The 13,930-nt window shown below is 43.1% G+C and overlaps 1 protein-coding gene across 2 annotated transcripts in view; it reads left to right on the forward strand.

The window, feature by feature from the left end:
* Positions 1 to 4,769, forward strand: part of LOC125892255 (neural cell adhesion molecule L1.1-like) — a 70,144-nt gene extending 65,375 nt beyond the window's left edge. For both annotated transcript variants that reach the window (XM_049582162.1, XM_049582163.1), the window contains one exon: positions 421 to 4,769. In XM_049582162.1, the coding sequence (XP_049438119.1) occupies positions 421 to 679 (259 nt within the window). In that variant the 3' untranslated portion in view covers positions 680 to 4,769. The remainder of the gene's footprint in view (positions 1 to 420) is intronic.
* Positions 4,770 to 13,930: the final 9,161 nt, after the last annotated feature.

A 13,930-nucleotide genomic window follows, 5' to 3' on the forward strand; every position in this document is an offset into this window, starting at 1 on the left:
GCCACCCGTGATCCTGTCCTGCTGGCTGTCCCCTTGATACAGACATCCATTCGACTCTGTTAATACCTCTGTTGCCAGAGACAACTCTGTCCCCCCTTTCTGTGATATGCAAATGGTCATTCTGTGGATGAAGTGTGTCTTTAACATCGATGAGGAGTACGACCATGAAAACATTGTTTCTGTTGAAAAAGAGAAAGTGTGTGGCGAGCATAACACGACTCTGTTGTACTGATGGAGTTAGAGCTGTGGAAATGTATCATCAGACTGTAATTACAGTTGTAACAGGCGACAGATATGTCCATCCTGTCAATGTATCTTTTTTTACCCTTTATTTGAGACTCCACCCTGATTTAATGCCCAGCTTGTACATGATGATTTAAGGTGGTTCCTGACGATGTTTCTGTCTGTGTCATCTTTCAGTGACGCAGATGAGAAGCGCTCAGACAGCCAGCCGTCTCTGTGCGGGGAGAGCAAGCTGGGCAGCGACGACTCTCTGGCTGAATACGGGGACAGCGTGGACATCCAGTTCAACGAGGACGGCTCGTTCATCGGCCAGTACAGTGGCCGGGGGCCTGTCACCCACGGCAACGAGAGCTCTGGTCCCGCCTCTCCCGTCAACGCAGTCCCGCCTCCACCCATCGCTCCATCCATGTCGAGCATCCTGAACCGGCCCAGCTAGACACACACATACACACATGACAAAAATACACACACACACACACATACACACTGCCTGCCTGCAACAAAACACAAAGGGACAGACCACTCCTGACTCCACTGCCTGTTATGTAAAATTGCCAGAACACACACACACACACAAACATACACACATACGCATGCACACAAACTCACACTGTCTCAGTACATTCCACAGGTTTATGCAGTGAAGATGTTTACAGGATGTCTCACCTTTCTACTCCGAGTTTACACACACACACACACACACACACACGCAACACATTCAATCAGAAAGAGCTTCACTCTTCCATCAGACAGACAGAGGGAGGTGGAGGACAGGAGTCAGTTGCACCAGCTGTTTAAACTTAGACAAGTTACAAACAGGGTTTCCATTTCACGGACACATGGGAGAAACTCTGGTCGAATATGATGATGATGTTTATTGATCTTAAAAGCAGTCGATTGGCAGGCTATATAAAAAAATGACATCATCAAGACATGTAGATTTTAGAGATGTCATGGTGGGGACATTTTCCTAGTGGGTAATAAACGCCGGTGTTACAGATTATGATGGATATTTACGATAGAAGAAATTTGTTGATGGCGCTGTGTTAAGTTACTGCTGATGCAAACGGAAAATTTATTTACTGCTGCAGCGTCTACTTGACTTTTATTATGATGGGGTCACAGGAAATGAAATGCGTTCGTCGGTGACATTAGCCCTCATGCTACCGTTTATCAAAACTACATCTACCAAAACAAGGCCAGGGTAATTTTTGGCATTTCTTTACAGCAGATATTGCAGGGAGTGATGGAACAAGAAGGAGCAGTCACGAAATGTTCCCATATTTTGCTTTTCGCTTCGAAACCAAATCCTCTGCCATTGTCTTGTCGAATAGCCTAGCCTTCATTACTTTGGGGAATTGTAAAGAAATTCCTTAAAGATTTGGGCCTAAATATTCTCAGATAAAACAAAAACGGAATAAAAAATATTTGCAAACAAACCAAAAACTACATGCTGGCCTTTCTGGCTTTTAACATCTTAATAAGCTTTTCCTGTTCTATTTGCGTTTGCTACAGGCCACATTCATAAGAATAAAAAAAAGATCATTTTTAAATAGAAGGCTATCTATAATTTTAATTTTAGCTCATTTTAACTTTCAAATTCTGTGTAAAGGGAATTATTTTAACCCAATATTACGACCAGAGAGATTTAAATATGCCGGACTTCAACAGGAAAAAAATGACCAGATAACAGAAACTCTGGATACAACATAAGTGTTTACTAAGTTGATTAACGCAGGTTGCACCAGACAAACTAGTTCTTACGTAGAGATCAGTTGTTACGAAGTATTTACATCCAGGAACTTCTTGACAAAATGGTCAAGTAGCAGAGAACAAGCCAAACCCGACATATGAACCATTTGGAGCAACGACACGAGCTAACTGGAAATGTGTTCAACATCAGTGGGTAAATGTGACGATGATGTGGATATTTATGTTCATAACCGGATCAGATGATGAGGATTGTGGGCCGACAGATTATGTCGGAAATCTGATGCTGCAGTCGGCTTCCTTGTTTACATTTTCAGATGCTTTCTGATTGGATGCTGCCACAGATGTTGCTCGGTAACCAATTCACACACCTAACGGTTTTACCTGGTTGTAACTCGTCTGACTAGTTGGAGACTGGATAGCAGTGACAAATAAACAGCTGGTGCAGCTCAGTCCAGGAGAGGAAGATGATGGTTGATGTGATGAAGAGTGAGACTAAGAAAAGGGAGATTTCATCTTGTCTGACCAAAACGTCTCCCACTCATCCTGTCCAAACATTTATTCTGTTTAACTCATTTAAGTTGTTGTTTTTATGTAAACATCACCCTTTTCATTCATAGTTTTTATATTCTGTGCATCATCATCATCATCATCATCATCATTAAACGTCACCACTATATGTCCTTGTTTATGCTGTTTACAAGCTATTTATTTGTGTTTGTGTGCATGCGTCTGGGGATGATCTTGCTATTTATTGATGTGTGCGTGGCCGTGAGAGCGGCTCCCAAAAACCTAAGATGCATGCCCCTCCCTGAGGCATCCGAAAATCACTCAGTTGATATTTAGTGTTTGAGTTTAGAGACTGACTGTTACTTTGTGTGTGTGTGTGTGTGTGTGTGTGTGTGTGTGAGTGAGTGATTGTTCGTGCTCTCAGTCGCTGCCCTGTAACCCGTGGCGATTGGAGATCTGTTGCCTTAATAGAGTCCAGTTGAGCCTCCTCTCCTCCGTCTTTCTGTCCATCCATCTGTCAATCATCCGTTTGTCCTCACACACACACGCACACACGCACACACGTTCCTTTTCATTCATCCTCCTGTTTGCTTGGCAGGTGAAATGCAGGATCAGGATGCTACGGTGGCCCAGAGAGCTCACAGCACCACAAACACACACAAAAAGGGAACACGATGGGAATGACTGATGAAACAGTTCATTTAACTTAATCTATATTTCACCCGCAAAAGGACCATTTTTACATCCATTACTCACCACGATGAGTTTGTGAAGAGAACGTGTTGTTTCTCACATGCCTCCATGGTGCAAAAAGAACCCAGAGGTGAACATTCTCCATAAATTTAAGAAGTCAGGATCCACTTTTAACAACTGAGAAAACACATCAAAACATCAGTTTACAAACTCTACACAAGTCATGCAGTATTATCCAAGTCTCATTTATGCAATCATATGATCAGTGCTTCACAAATACGACTTTTCACTAAATCATTAACATGTGAAACACTTCCGCCTACAAGTAGGTCGCCCTGAGCATTTCTGAGCATGTGCATACACAAGAGACAGAGCAGATGACAGGCTGCTGAAATAACAGAAGGAAGAGAAGAATTAGAAATTTGTGGTGTTAATCTGTCTTGGGCCCAAAAGCTCAGGTGGGTTTTTGGCCTGATCAAAGCTCTAGTTTATACTGACACATTTTATGTTTCAGTGTCTTAGTGGAAATGCTTGTGTTTGTTAAGTCCTGATCATACGACTGGATCAATGAGACTTGGATTATACTGCATGTGCTGTGTGAGAGTTGAACACGGATGTTTTCATATAGTTTTTATGTTGTTAAACGTTGAGTAATTGATATACAAGTTATCATTTTGCCGGTGAAGTCTTCCTTAAATATTCTGATTGCATGACTGCAATATTATGTAATATTTGTACTGGTGAGATAAAAATCAGCAAAAAGGAAAAAATTAGATTAACAGCAAATATCTGCAATAATATGTCGATCTGCAATCCGAAGGTTGAAACAAACATGGAGGAATGTCAATGAAAGAAAGTCAACTTCAGTGACATCATGCACCAAAAACCGTGGCAACAAGCAGTGTTTCCCAGCTGTGTTCAGGTGTGGCTCCTAGAAATGGTTATTTTATTTTTGTTTTTGTCTATTTACATGCGTTTTCTTAAGCTGCAGTGCATTGAGCCTTTAGGGCCACCGTAGAGTATTATTACAGACAGAAATACACACACACACGCACATCTTACACACACATATATACTGATGCATGCATAAATTAAAGGACTATGGAAACCACATGGAGGGCCGGTCCTCTGTAGCAAAACCATTTTGGACCCTCTGAAGGAGAGAGGGAGGATGGAGGAAGAGGAGGACAGACAAACATGAGGAGGAGGAGGAGGAGTTGACAGAAATAGAGAATCTGACGTATCGTTCTCTGAATGTAAATAGAACCTTGAGATTGTCATTTTTTTATTTCCATTGCTTCTTTTATAAGATGATCAAAATGTAATTGTTTTTTCATTATCTGTTGCTCTGTATGATTTTGTACTGCCGCGCTCCTCCGCTGACCTGCTGCAGCCTTTGTATCATACAACCCCTCCCCCACCCCGCCATCGTCTCCTCTTAGGTTTTCCTCTTGTGTCACCTTGTAGCTCAGAGACATTTAGAGAAGACTAGAACCATAGAACCACCCCTCCCCTTCATCCAGTTTCTTTATAGCGCTTAGAGATGCAGCAGATAATATTGATTATTAAGAAGTCACGTCATAAATGTTAACATTTATACACCTCGCCATGGCAGTGCTTAGGGTTTATTTTTGTGGCTCTGTTGTGCGAGACAAACTCAATCTGACAAATTATGTGAAACAGGATTACCAACCAGGAACATCCTGCGTGTTTGGACCCAAAAGTTTATTTTCAATGTTAGTGGAGCAGAGAGCAGCGGTAGGGACGGGCCTGATGAGTCACTTCACACACACACACACTGAGCAGAGTTGTAGCTCTCATGTTGCTGTTTGTTTTCTATTTTTATTGATGTTAATAATCCCATGAAAAGACCAAAATCAAAGTGTTCATCTGTCTCCTTAAAACTGTCTGACTCCCTGTCTGTGGCTCACAGCTCCAAGCTCGCTGGTTCCTACTGAGGCAACGTATCCTCAAACAGTGGTTTGTATGATATCCTATGAATTAGTGCCCTACAGATGTTATGTCTTAAACATGACATCATGTAATTAATGTGAAGTTACAGAGGTTAAGTTCAGGCATGTAAAGTTACTTTGGTTAGGATTTAGGAAAAGACACATGGTGAATACGATCCTTAAAATGACTCAGAGTTCACACCGTTCTGAACATCGGCCTCCTGGGGAAAGTCCTGTGGACAGCTCGGGACCACTCCCTTCTTTACTCCCCTCAGCGCATTATCACATGATCGCGGCCTCACAGAATATGTGGGTTAGGCACAAATTACTGGCTCATGCAGGGATATGTACGAATTTCGGTGTATTACTTTTCAAAGGAAAACATATGAACGCTGCATGACAACAGCCTTCAGACTTCAGACGTCAGTCTTTGAAAGATCCCAAGACAAAATACTCTTAATTCCAAATAATAATTTGTCAGATGTGGTTTTTCCACAAAATGGTGCTTTAACGATTTGCAAAACAGCTGACCTCATAGAACAGTTCGTATGCTATCCTACCAATTAGCACTCCATGAATAACATTGTGTCCTTAATGCAATGTTACGAAATTAACATAAAGCTACAGAGGTTAGGTTTAGGCGAGTAAAGTTACTGTGGTTAGGTTTAGGGAAAAGAAACATAGTGAGCCTTAAAATAACTTAAAGTTCACCCATTTCCAACCCGGTCTCCTGAGAAAGGTCCAGTGTATTGTCAACTATCCACCACCCCAACCTGCCTCCTTATGGACCGCCTAAGGCAGCTGCCTTCTTTACTCCTTTTCATATATATATAAATTTGAAAAATGTCCTTGGACCAAAAACTCAGTTTGCTGACAGCCCGTTAACCCAAGGACAAACTGACATTGCTCTGAAGTTGTGTTTCTGCAAAGATACACACTCCCTGCTGTGAGACAACCCAGTCTCCAATAAAAATGTACCTTTCTGTAGACCACAGATATGTGTCATTAACATCTTGGTGAATGTGTGGTGAGGTACAGCCACAAAAACCACTTGGTTATGGATGGAAAAGATCATGTTCTGGCTTGACACGGCCATGTTTGGTGAAACAAAAGTTACTAAAAAGCAGGAACTGATTGTTGAAAAACAGTTCGGTGGCTTAAACACCACTGGGTGCCTTAAACTAACTGGTGTGTGTATTTTCGTAGAGACAGCTCTTCGGAGCAATCAGCTTGCATTTTTAGGATACGGGCTGTCAGAGAAATGGGTTTTCGCGCCAACAGGACATTGATCAGACTAACGGTTCTTCAGAATTTTGGGTTGCTGGAACAATGGCATGGCACTGAAAGTTATAGGTGACAGAAAGTCCTTCTTAATTTTACTCCCAAACAGCTCTCGACCCTCACTGGGCAGCTCTGATTTCCAAACTCACACTGAAACATCAAGCTGACGAGAAAGTGAGAAAAATGGTATTACAGTCTGGACACAGCGCTGAAACACAGAGACAAGAGGGAATAAAGAGGGTAGTGGTCTTTTAGGGGGGGAAGTTAGGGTGGTGGATGTTTCATTAAACACAGGACGTTTCCTCTGGAGTTTCCCCAGAAGCCCGAGGTTTAGAACCAAGTGAACATTGTGTCACTTTTAGGTATATCGTCACCAGGTTTCTTTTCGTAAACCTGACCACAGTAACTTTACATTATGTCCATACTGTCATTCATAGGACTCTAATCTGAAGGATCCAATGTGTGTGCACTTTCATGTGATATCATACAGACCTTTGTAAGAGGATACATTGAGGGGTTGTGATGAATAAAGGACACAATTATGCAAAATGCTTTGCTACAAATATTTTGCATCGAAGCTATTTAAACCTGCAGTGATGCAAATTTGTGACAGTTGCAACACAATTGAATTGAATTACAGGTTGGAAATAGATTCACTCTGGTGATTCTGAGTTCCCTCTGGTAAACGGTTACGCAGTGTATTTGTCTAAGGCTTTTATTTTGAAAGGTAGGAACGGATGGATCTGATCTGGTATGCGCTTCCGTTGTCAAGGTCAAAAGCGGTAATAAAGTGTGCCATCTTAGATCAAACTGCGGTGCCTCCGTGTTGCTCAGCGATGTGACTCTACACCTTGAGTTTACTGTCTTCGTAATTTTTGTGTCCTTTGTCATGAGAAACATAAACGATCATCAGGAACGCCACTGTTGTGATTTTGTGATGTGACGACCGTTCCACAAAACACGATTGATTGAAGCCTTGGTTCGTTTTTCAAAACCTTAGAAAGTTTGAAAAAGAGTTGAGTTGTTTTTCGCTGCATAAACTCCTCGCTCTGTGTGGAAGTACTCGACCAAAACAACAGTTCGAAAAATAAATTAAGTGACGTATAAACCACAAGTTAAAAAAAACGCCCCCGGTGCGTAAAGGCCTAAAGTTTGGGTCTCATCATAACCTCACCATGAAACATCAGAATGTTAACTGTTTTTGTCCTGTTGAAACAGAAGGATGTGAAACTCCTTCATTTGTCTCTCAGTGTAATAATCCACAGTCAAACCTCCACGTGTTGCCTTGTTAAACGTCTCCCAGGTCTCGACCCAGCTCCTGTCTGTCTCTCTGCTCCTGACGCTGACTGTACAGCCCTGCCTATCTGTCTATCTGTCTGTCTGTCTGTCTCTGTCACAGCCTTCTTTTATACATATAAACACATTGGGAAAAAAACACAACCTAAAAAAAAAACTAGTAAAAAAATAAATAAAAACAAAAATTTTTAGGTATAAATAATAACAATACTTCTAATAATAATAACAACAGTGCTATTATCAGTTACAGTGACGCGGTCAGTGTTGTCGTCAGTAACGATGATACGATCAGTCAGTAACACCATGAATTAATCAGTATCACAGGACCGAGCAGGGACATGATTACACTGGAGGTGGGAGGGCGACTGTGTGTGTGTGTGTGTGTGTGTGTGTGTGTGTGTAATGGGAGTGTCAACACTCAAACACACATACATATACAGAGGGAGGGGGTGGGATGGGGGGAGGGGGGTGTACCGCAATATTGAGGTGTGCTGATGTTGTACCTGCTTGTTGCATTGTGCGCTGTACTGTATCTGACAAACTAACCCCAGACTGTCAACTAATAAATAAACATGGACTACGCATATCCTGAACAGACCCCAGCTGGCGCCTCGCTTCTGTTTCTGTATGTGTGTGTGAGGCATGGGGACTTAAGTTACCTTTTGGGGACCATGGTTGGATACAACATTGAAGGGACAGCACTATTCATTCATATGAAAGTTGCTCAGTGGCGCATGAAGCCAAAATGGTTCAACTGCAATGTATAGAATTACCCAGGTGATCTGCACTAGCAGCCCATAGAGCAGACGCACAAGAGACTTACGGCAGATGAGTGTCTTACTTCCGCCGCTTTAACAGTTAACCTCCAGTTTAGCACTCTGCTATGTTGAGTAGAGATAAAATCAATAAATCTTGCAGCTCTTCTAGACTCTCCAACTGTTATTGGACTGAATGGATCCAATCCTGATATTAAAATTAATAATTATGCAGGGGTTGTGATGCCCGGAAAAAATGTATCACTGATTTACAGATTTCCTTTTGCTAATGTAAGTAAGTGGGAAAAGGTTTTTATGGGCTGCAGGACATCATGTGTTCTTCACTTCAGATGTGAGGCTCAAGACTACTTAATTGGCAACAGCATATCTGATGGCTTCTTTGCATATGACGACATACAATACATCGGTGGGCTGTCTAGATGGAGGGCAAGCAACTGAAGACAGAGACTACCAACTCTCCACAAATGTCAGTGATCTGTGCTGTTTACAGCTGATCTAATTAATCAAATTGTCAAACGTCAATGCTAACGTAAAGCGTTGTGTTAAACACACCTGGAGTTGGATGCAGTTACAATGTTCTGTAACAACTTCTCCGTGTTTTTATGTGTGGCCCAGATTTTTAGCAGCATTTCGCCAGGCCTCTGGAACAGCACATAGAAAATAATAGCTAAAAAATTAGCCAACGTTAGCTAGCAACATTAGCCCGACTGTGGTGCATCCATGTACAGAGTTGAAATATAATAGACAGTTATACTGAAGCACATTTACACACCCAGCCAAAAACAACAACTTCCTGGTGCATCGCTGTGATGTCCTGAAGCCCAAACAGACTTTTTTCTATAGACTCACATTATAAAAGAGACATCTGTAAATCTGTAAATCCCCCAAAATGACTCATTTTAATGTTAGGAATTAACCAATTTGGTTCAATAACATTCAGAAAGTCTGGAAGAGCCGTACGATTGAATTATTTTACCCCCATTAAAGGTAGGAACTGGAGGATTTTCAAACAAAACAAAATATAGACATATACAAATGAAATCCTGCTTAATCATCACCTATCGGCTTCTACGCATGTGTGGTGGTGACTCTGTTTGCAGAGCTCCTGCTCTTTAACTGTATTTTGATGTTTTTGTGAGCTTGGACTGCTTCTGGGCAGAGATTTCCCCAGCCAATGAGAGAGCGCAGGTGCCATGCCCGAGCGTGTCCGAGCATGCACCAGCGTGAGCTTTGCCTGAACCTCTTCTGTGAAGCCTTCTTCCATACCTCCGGGCTCCGTACACCTGGGAGAGTTCAGCCTGATAGGAGGGGCCAAATTTGAATGTGTGTTTACCAACAGCAACTGGAAAATCCTCCAGACCCTACCTTGAAAGTTAGTGCAAAAAGTAGCTGGTGGAAGTTTCTAGTGTGCTTGAGCCCCACAGTGCAGAAGCAATGCTCAATCATCCACATACATAAATATATACATACAAACACATACATGCGTGGCTCTGACATCTTCTTCCTCTTCAGTTGTTACTGGACAACCAGTGGTGATTCCAAATTCATTTAAGTAACCACACCCAGTAATTCACCATTGCAAAGGTAACCACACCTCCTCCGTCACAGAGAGAGTTTAGACTTGAAGTTTTAGGTTCAGCTCAGGGTGGGGTTTGGCATTTAGTTATAATGGTCGAGGTTGCAGGACAAGTACCTCATACTGCACTTCTGGTTTAAGATATGTGGCTGTGTGTGGGAGAGGCAGGCAATGTGTGTGATAAAGGAATGCAGTGGAGCAGGAAACTTTTTTATTTTTTTTATCAGGGATGTATGTACAGAGAACACTGGACTCAACAGAGTAAAGATGCACTGCACCAGATTATAGCTTTTTAGCTAGTTTCCATCTGCAGTCCCTGAGGCAGGCAAAAGAAGAAATAACAAAAGAAAAATTAAAATATTACAAAGAGACATATAAAAAGACAGACTGAAATGGTACAAGAAAATAGAGTGCATTGAAATCCATGGGATGACGCACACACAGCGTCCAAAGTGCGAGTGCTCACAGTTCCAGAGAAAACAGTCATACAAGGTGCACACGCCCATACAGAGCCTGCAGTGCAATGAGGCAGATAGAACACCCACATGTCTCATTTGGTCTTCATGTAATGTGTACATAAAGTACATGAGAACAGGATATTCACAGGTGTTAAATGGCAATTAATCTACTACATAAAGTGCATGGTGCAAGGTGAGAACAAGATAATCACAGGTCATATAAGCAATAGAGCTACACACTGAAATAGGCGACACATACGGGGTACCTATACCAATATGCAATGGAACAGTAACTCGATCGACCGCTTATGAAACGAAAAAGACAACAGGACAGCATACCTCGACAGCAGAGTTCCTACTCAATGCTGACAGGTTTGGTTACTTAAAATCTTTTTTTTTTTTTGCTTCTCTAGAGAACTTTTCTCTCTCGCACAGACACACACATAAAACTCTCATTCTGCACCTGTGTGTGTTACACTGTAGGACTTATACAACACGACCTCATACATTTTCCTTTCAACTGGCCTACCGGCTGATGGTTCCATTACTTTTTTCAATTTTATTTATTTCTTTATTCAAACTTTATTTAACCTGAAAAAACCTTGAGATTAAAAATCTTTGTTTTTCAAGAGTGTCCTGGTCAAGGCAGGCAGCAGCATAGGTTATAGTTAAATAAAACACACTGCAGCGTTATGCTCGAGTAGTTTCTTTCCTCTAACTTTTTCTGTTCCGCCTTTCGTTTTTTCAGCTCTGTTGTCCATCTTATTTGTGGCCTATTTTTATTTTAATTGATCTGTACTTTCTGCCTGGATTTAATTTATGTCCCGCTTGACATCTCCTGCTTGACCTCTGATATTACACGTTGGACTGATTCACTTGAAGGGGGGGGGGGGGGGTAGTGACAATCGGTACCTGTAACCCCTGATCAGATGGGCTGTTCAAACATCAATCTGGCCACAGCTGGCAGGTCTCTCTTTTGTTTCCCTACATTTTTTTCCCAACACTTCTGGTGGTGGCCTTGCAGCCCACAAGATGGGCCGGCCCACCTGGCATTTGTCAGATTTGCCTGAATGCCAGTCCGCGCCTGCGAAACGAGTTGAAACAGGCAGCTACTTGCAAATTGCTGTTCTGGAATGTTGTAAAAAGCTGCTGGTTCACACTGATGCAACTAGATGAGATGGTGTATTCTCTAGTCAACAACTCTCTGGACTTCTGATCTGTAACGTTGACAGGAAGTGACCACCATGAGACGGCGTATCGTCTCTGGTCAACAACTCTCTGTGCTTCTGATCTGTAACGTTGACAGGAAGTGACCACCACGAGACGGCGTATCGTCTCTGGTCAACGATTCTCTGTGCTTCTGATCTGTAACGTTGACAGGAAGTGACCACCACGAGACGGCGTATCGTCTCTAGTCAACGACTCTCTGTGCTTCTGATCTGTAACGCTGACAGGAAGTGACCGCCATGAGACGGCATATCATCTCTAGTCAACAACTCTCTGTGCTTCTGATCTGTAACGTTGACAGGAAGTGACCGCCACGAGACGGCGTATCGTCTCTAGTCAACAACTCTCTGTGCTTCTGATCTGTAACGTCGACAGGAAGTGACCGCCACGAGACGGCGTACCGTCTCTAGTCAACAACTCTCTGTGCTTCTGATCTGTAACGTCGACAGGAAGTGACCGCCACGAGACGGCGTATCATCTCTAGTCAACAACTCTCTGTGCTTCTGATCTGTAACGTCGACAGGAAGTGACCGCCACGAGACGACGTATCATCTCTAGTCAACAACTCTCTGTGCTTCTGATCTGTGACGTCGACAGGAAGTGACCACCACGAGACGGCGTATCATCTCTAGTAAACAACTCTCTGTGCTTCTGATCTGTAACGTCGACAGGAAGTGACCACCACGAGACGGCGTATCATCTCTAGTCAACAACTCTCTGTACTTCGTTCTGATTTGCAGCTTTTCAGACTTATTTTGTGGCTGAATATAATTTGTAGCTTCTTAAAATCTGAATGAGGATAGTGATAGTGAGATACTGGCTACAGTGATGAAACAAAACCAGCATCAGATGGACTGTATTCATAATCAATACGCCACAATAATATAAATAACCAGTGCCAATTCATCAGTCAGTGAGAATGTGTGTGTGTGGGCGGGGCATAAGTACATACAGCCAGCAGCAGTGACCCACCGTCTGACACCGGCACACCGTTTGCAGTCATTTTGACTTGACCAGCGGACTTTCCTACAAGCTGATTGGCTGTTGAAACAGGTGACGTGCTTTAAAACCAGCCACCAGCCATTTGACCAGCTGAGTGTCAGGTGACACCATCAGACGGCTTGAGTCGAGCTCAGACCAGCCAGTTCACATTGCTGCAACTTTTCTCTGCAACGTTCTAAATCGGTTTTGTCTCATTGTGAATTTTTGGTCTGAGCTGGGCTTAAAAATGCAGTTTATGTGATTACATGGAAGGACTACTGTAAAGTCTATGTGGGGGGAGACCAGACATAAAATAAGCCTTTTGACCCCAGTCTAACCTAAACTTAATGTAATCTGAACCTTAAAACCAAGTCTTAACCTGCAAACAGGCCCAAATGTCCTCATTTTTCAAACATGTCCTCACTGTGTTGCTAAAATAGTTTTTTTGGTCCCCACTACGTACCAAGTACAAGTGTATGAACACACACACACACACACAGTGAGTGAGCGCGCAGCATCAGTGCTCCCGAGGACAGAGGAGGCGTGACGGATGATGGGAACTATTATTTGTACAGAGACTAGTTGGAGCTGTTTGTTGTCACACAGGAAGGAGGCGAGAGGGTTGGTAACCAGGGGTTAAACCCGTAGGACTAGTTCCCTGACGCAGACGGTGTGTGTGTGTGTGTGTGTGTGTGTGTGTGTGTGTGTGTGTGTGTGTGTGAGAGAGAGAGAGAGAGAGAGAGAGAGAGAGAGAGAGAGAGAGAGAGAGAGAGAGTGAGTGTGACCGGAGGAATACTAAACAGGAGGCAGTGTACTGAGGACAAGGACCAACATTTTAGGAACCGACCGACCATCACACAGCAGCGGAGCGGAGGCAGGGACACACAGTCTGCCCGGGCTATATGCACACACACACACACACACACACAAGCCCCCCCCCACACACAGACATACACACATTCCGCCAGGAATAGATTTGGAGGATGAACGGAGCGGCGATTACGCAAGACGGGATCGAGCCGAAGGGGGGCGCGCGGAGGACGCTCCGGTTCCAGCGGCCGCACGGTGAGTGACACAGACACACACACACACACACACACACACACACACACACACACACAGAGGTGCATGTCCATTTTAAACTCAGTTATGTAACACAAACACACACTTCCTTCCTCTTTACTTCATTCATTCAGAGAGACCGTGTGCGCGCGCGACCCCGTGACG

This window comes from Epinephelus fuscoguttatus, linkage group LG7 (assembly GCF_011397635.1).
Source record: "Epinephelus fuscoguttatus linkage group LG7, E.fuscoguttatus.final_Chr_v1".
NCBI lineage: Eukaryota > Metazoa > Chordata > Actinopteri > Perciformes > Serranidae > Epinephelus > Epinephelus fuscoguttatus.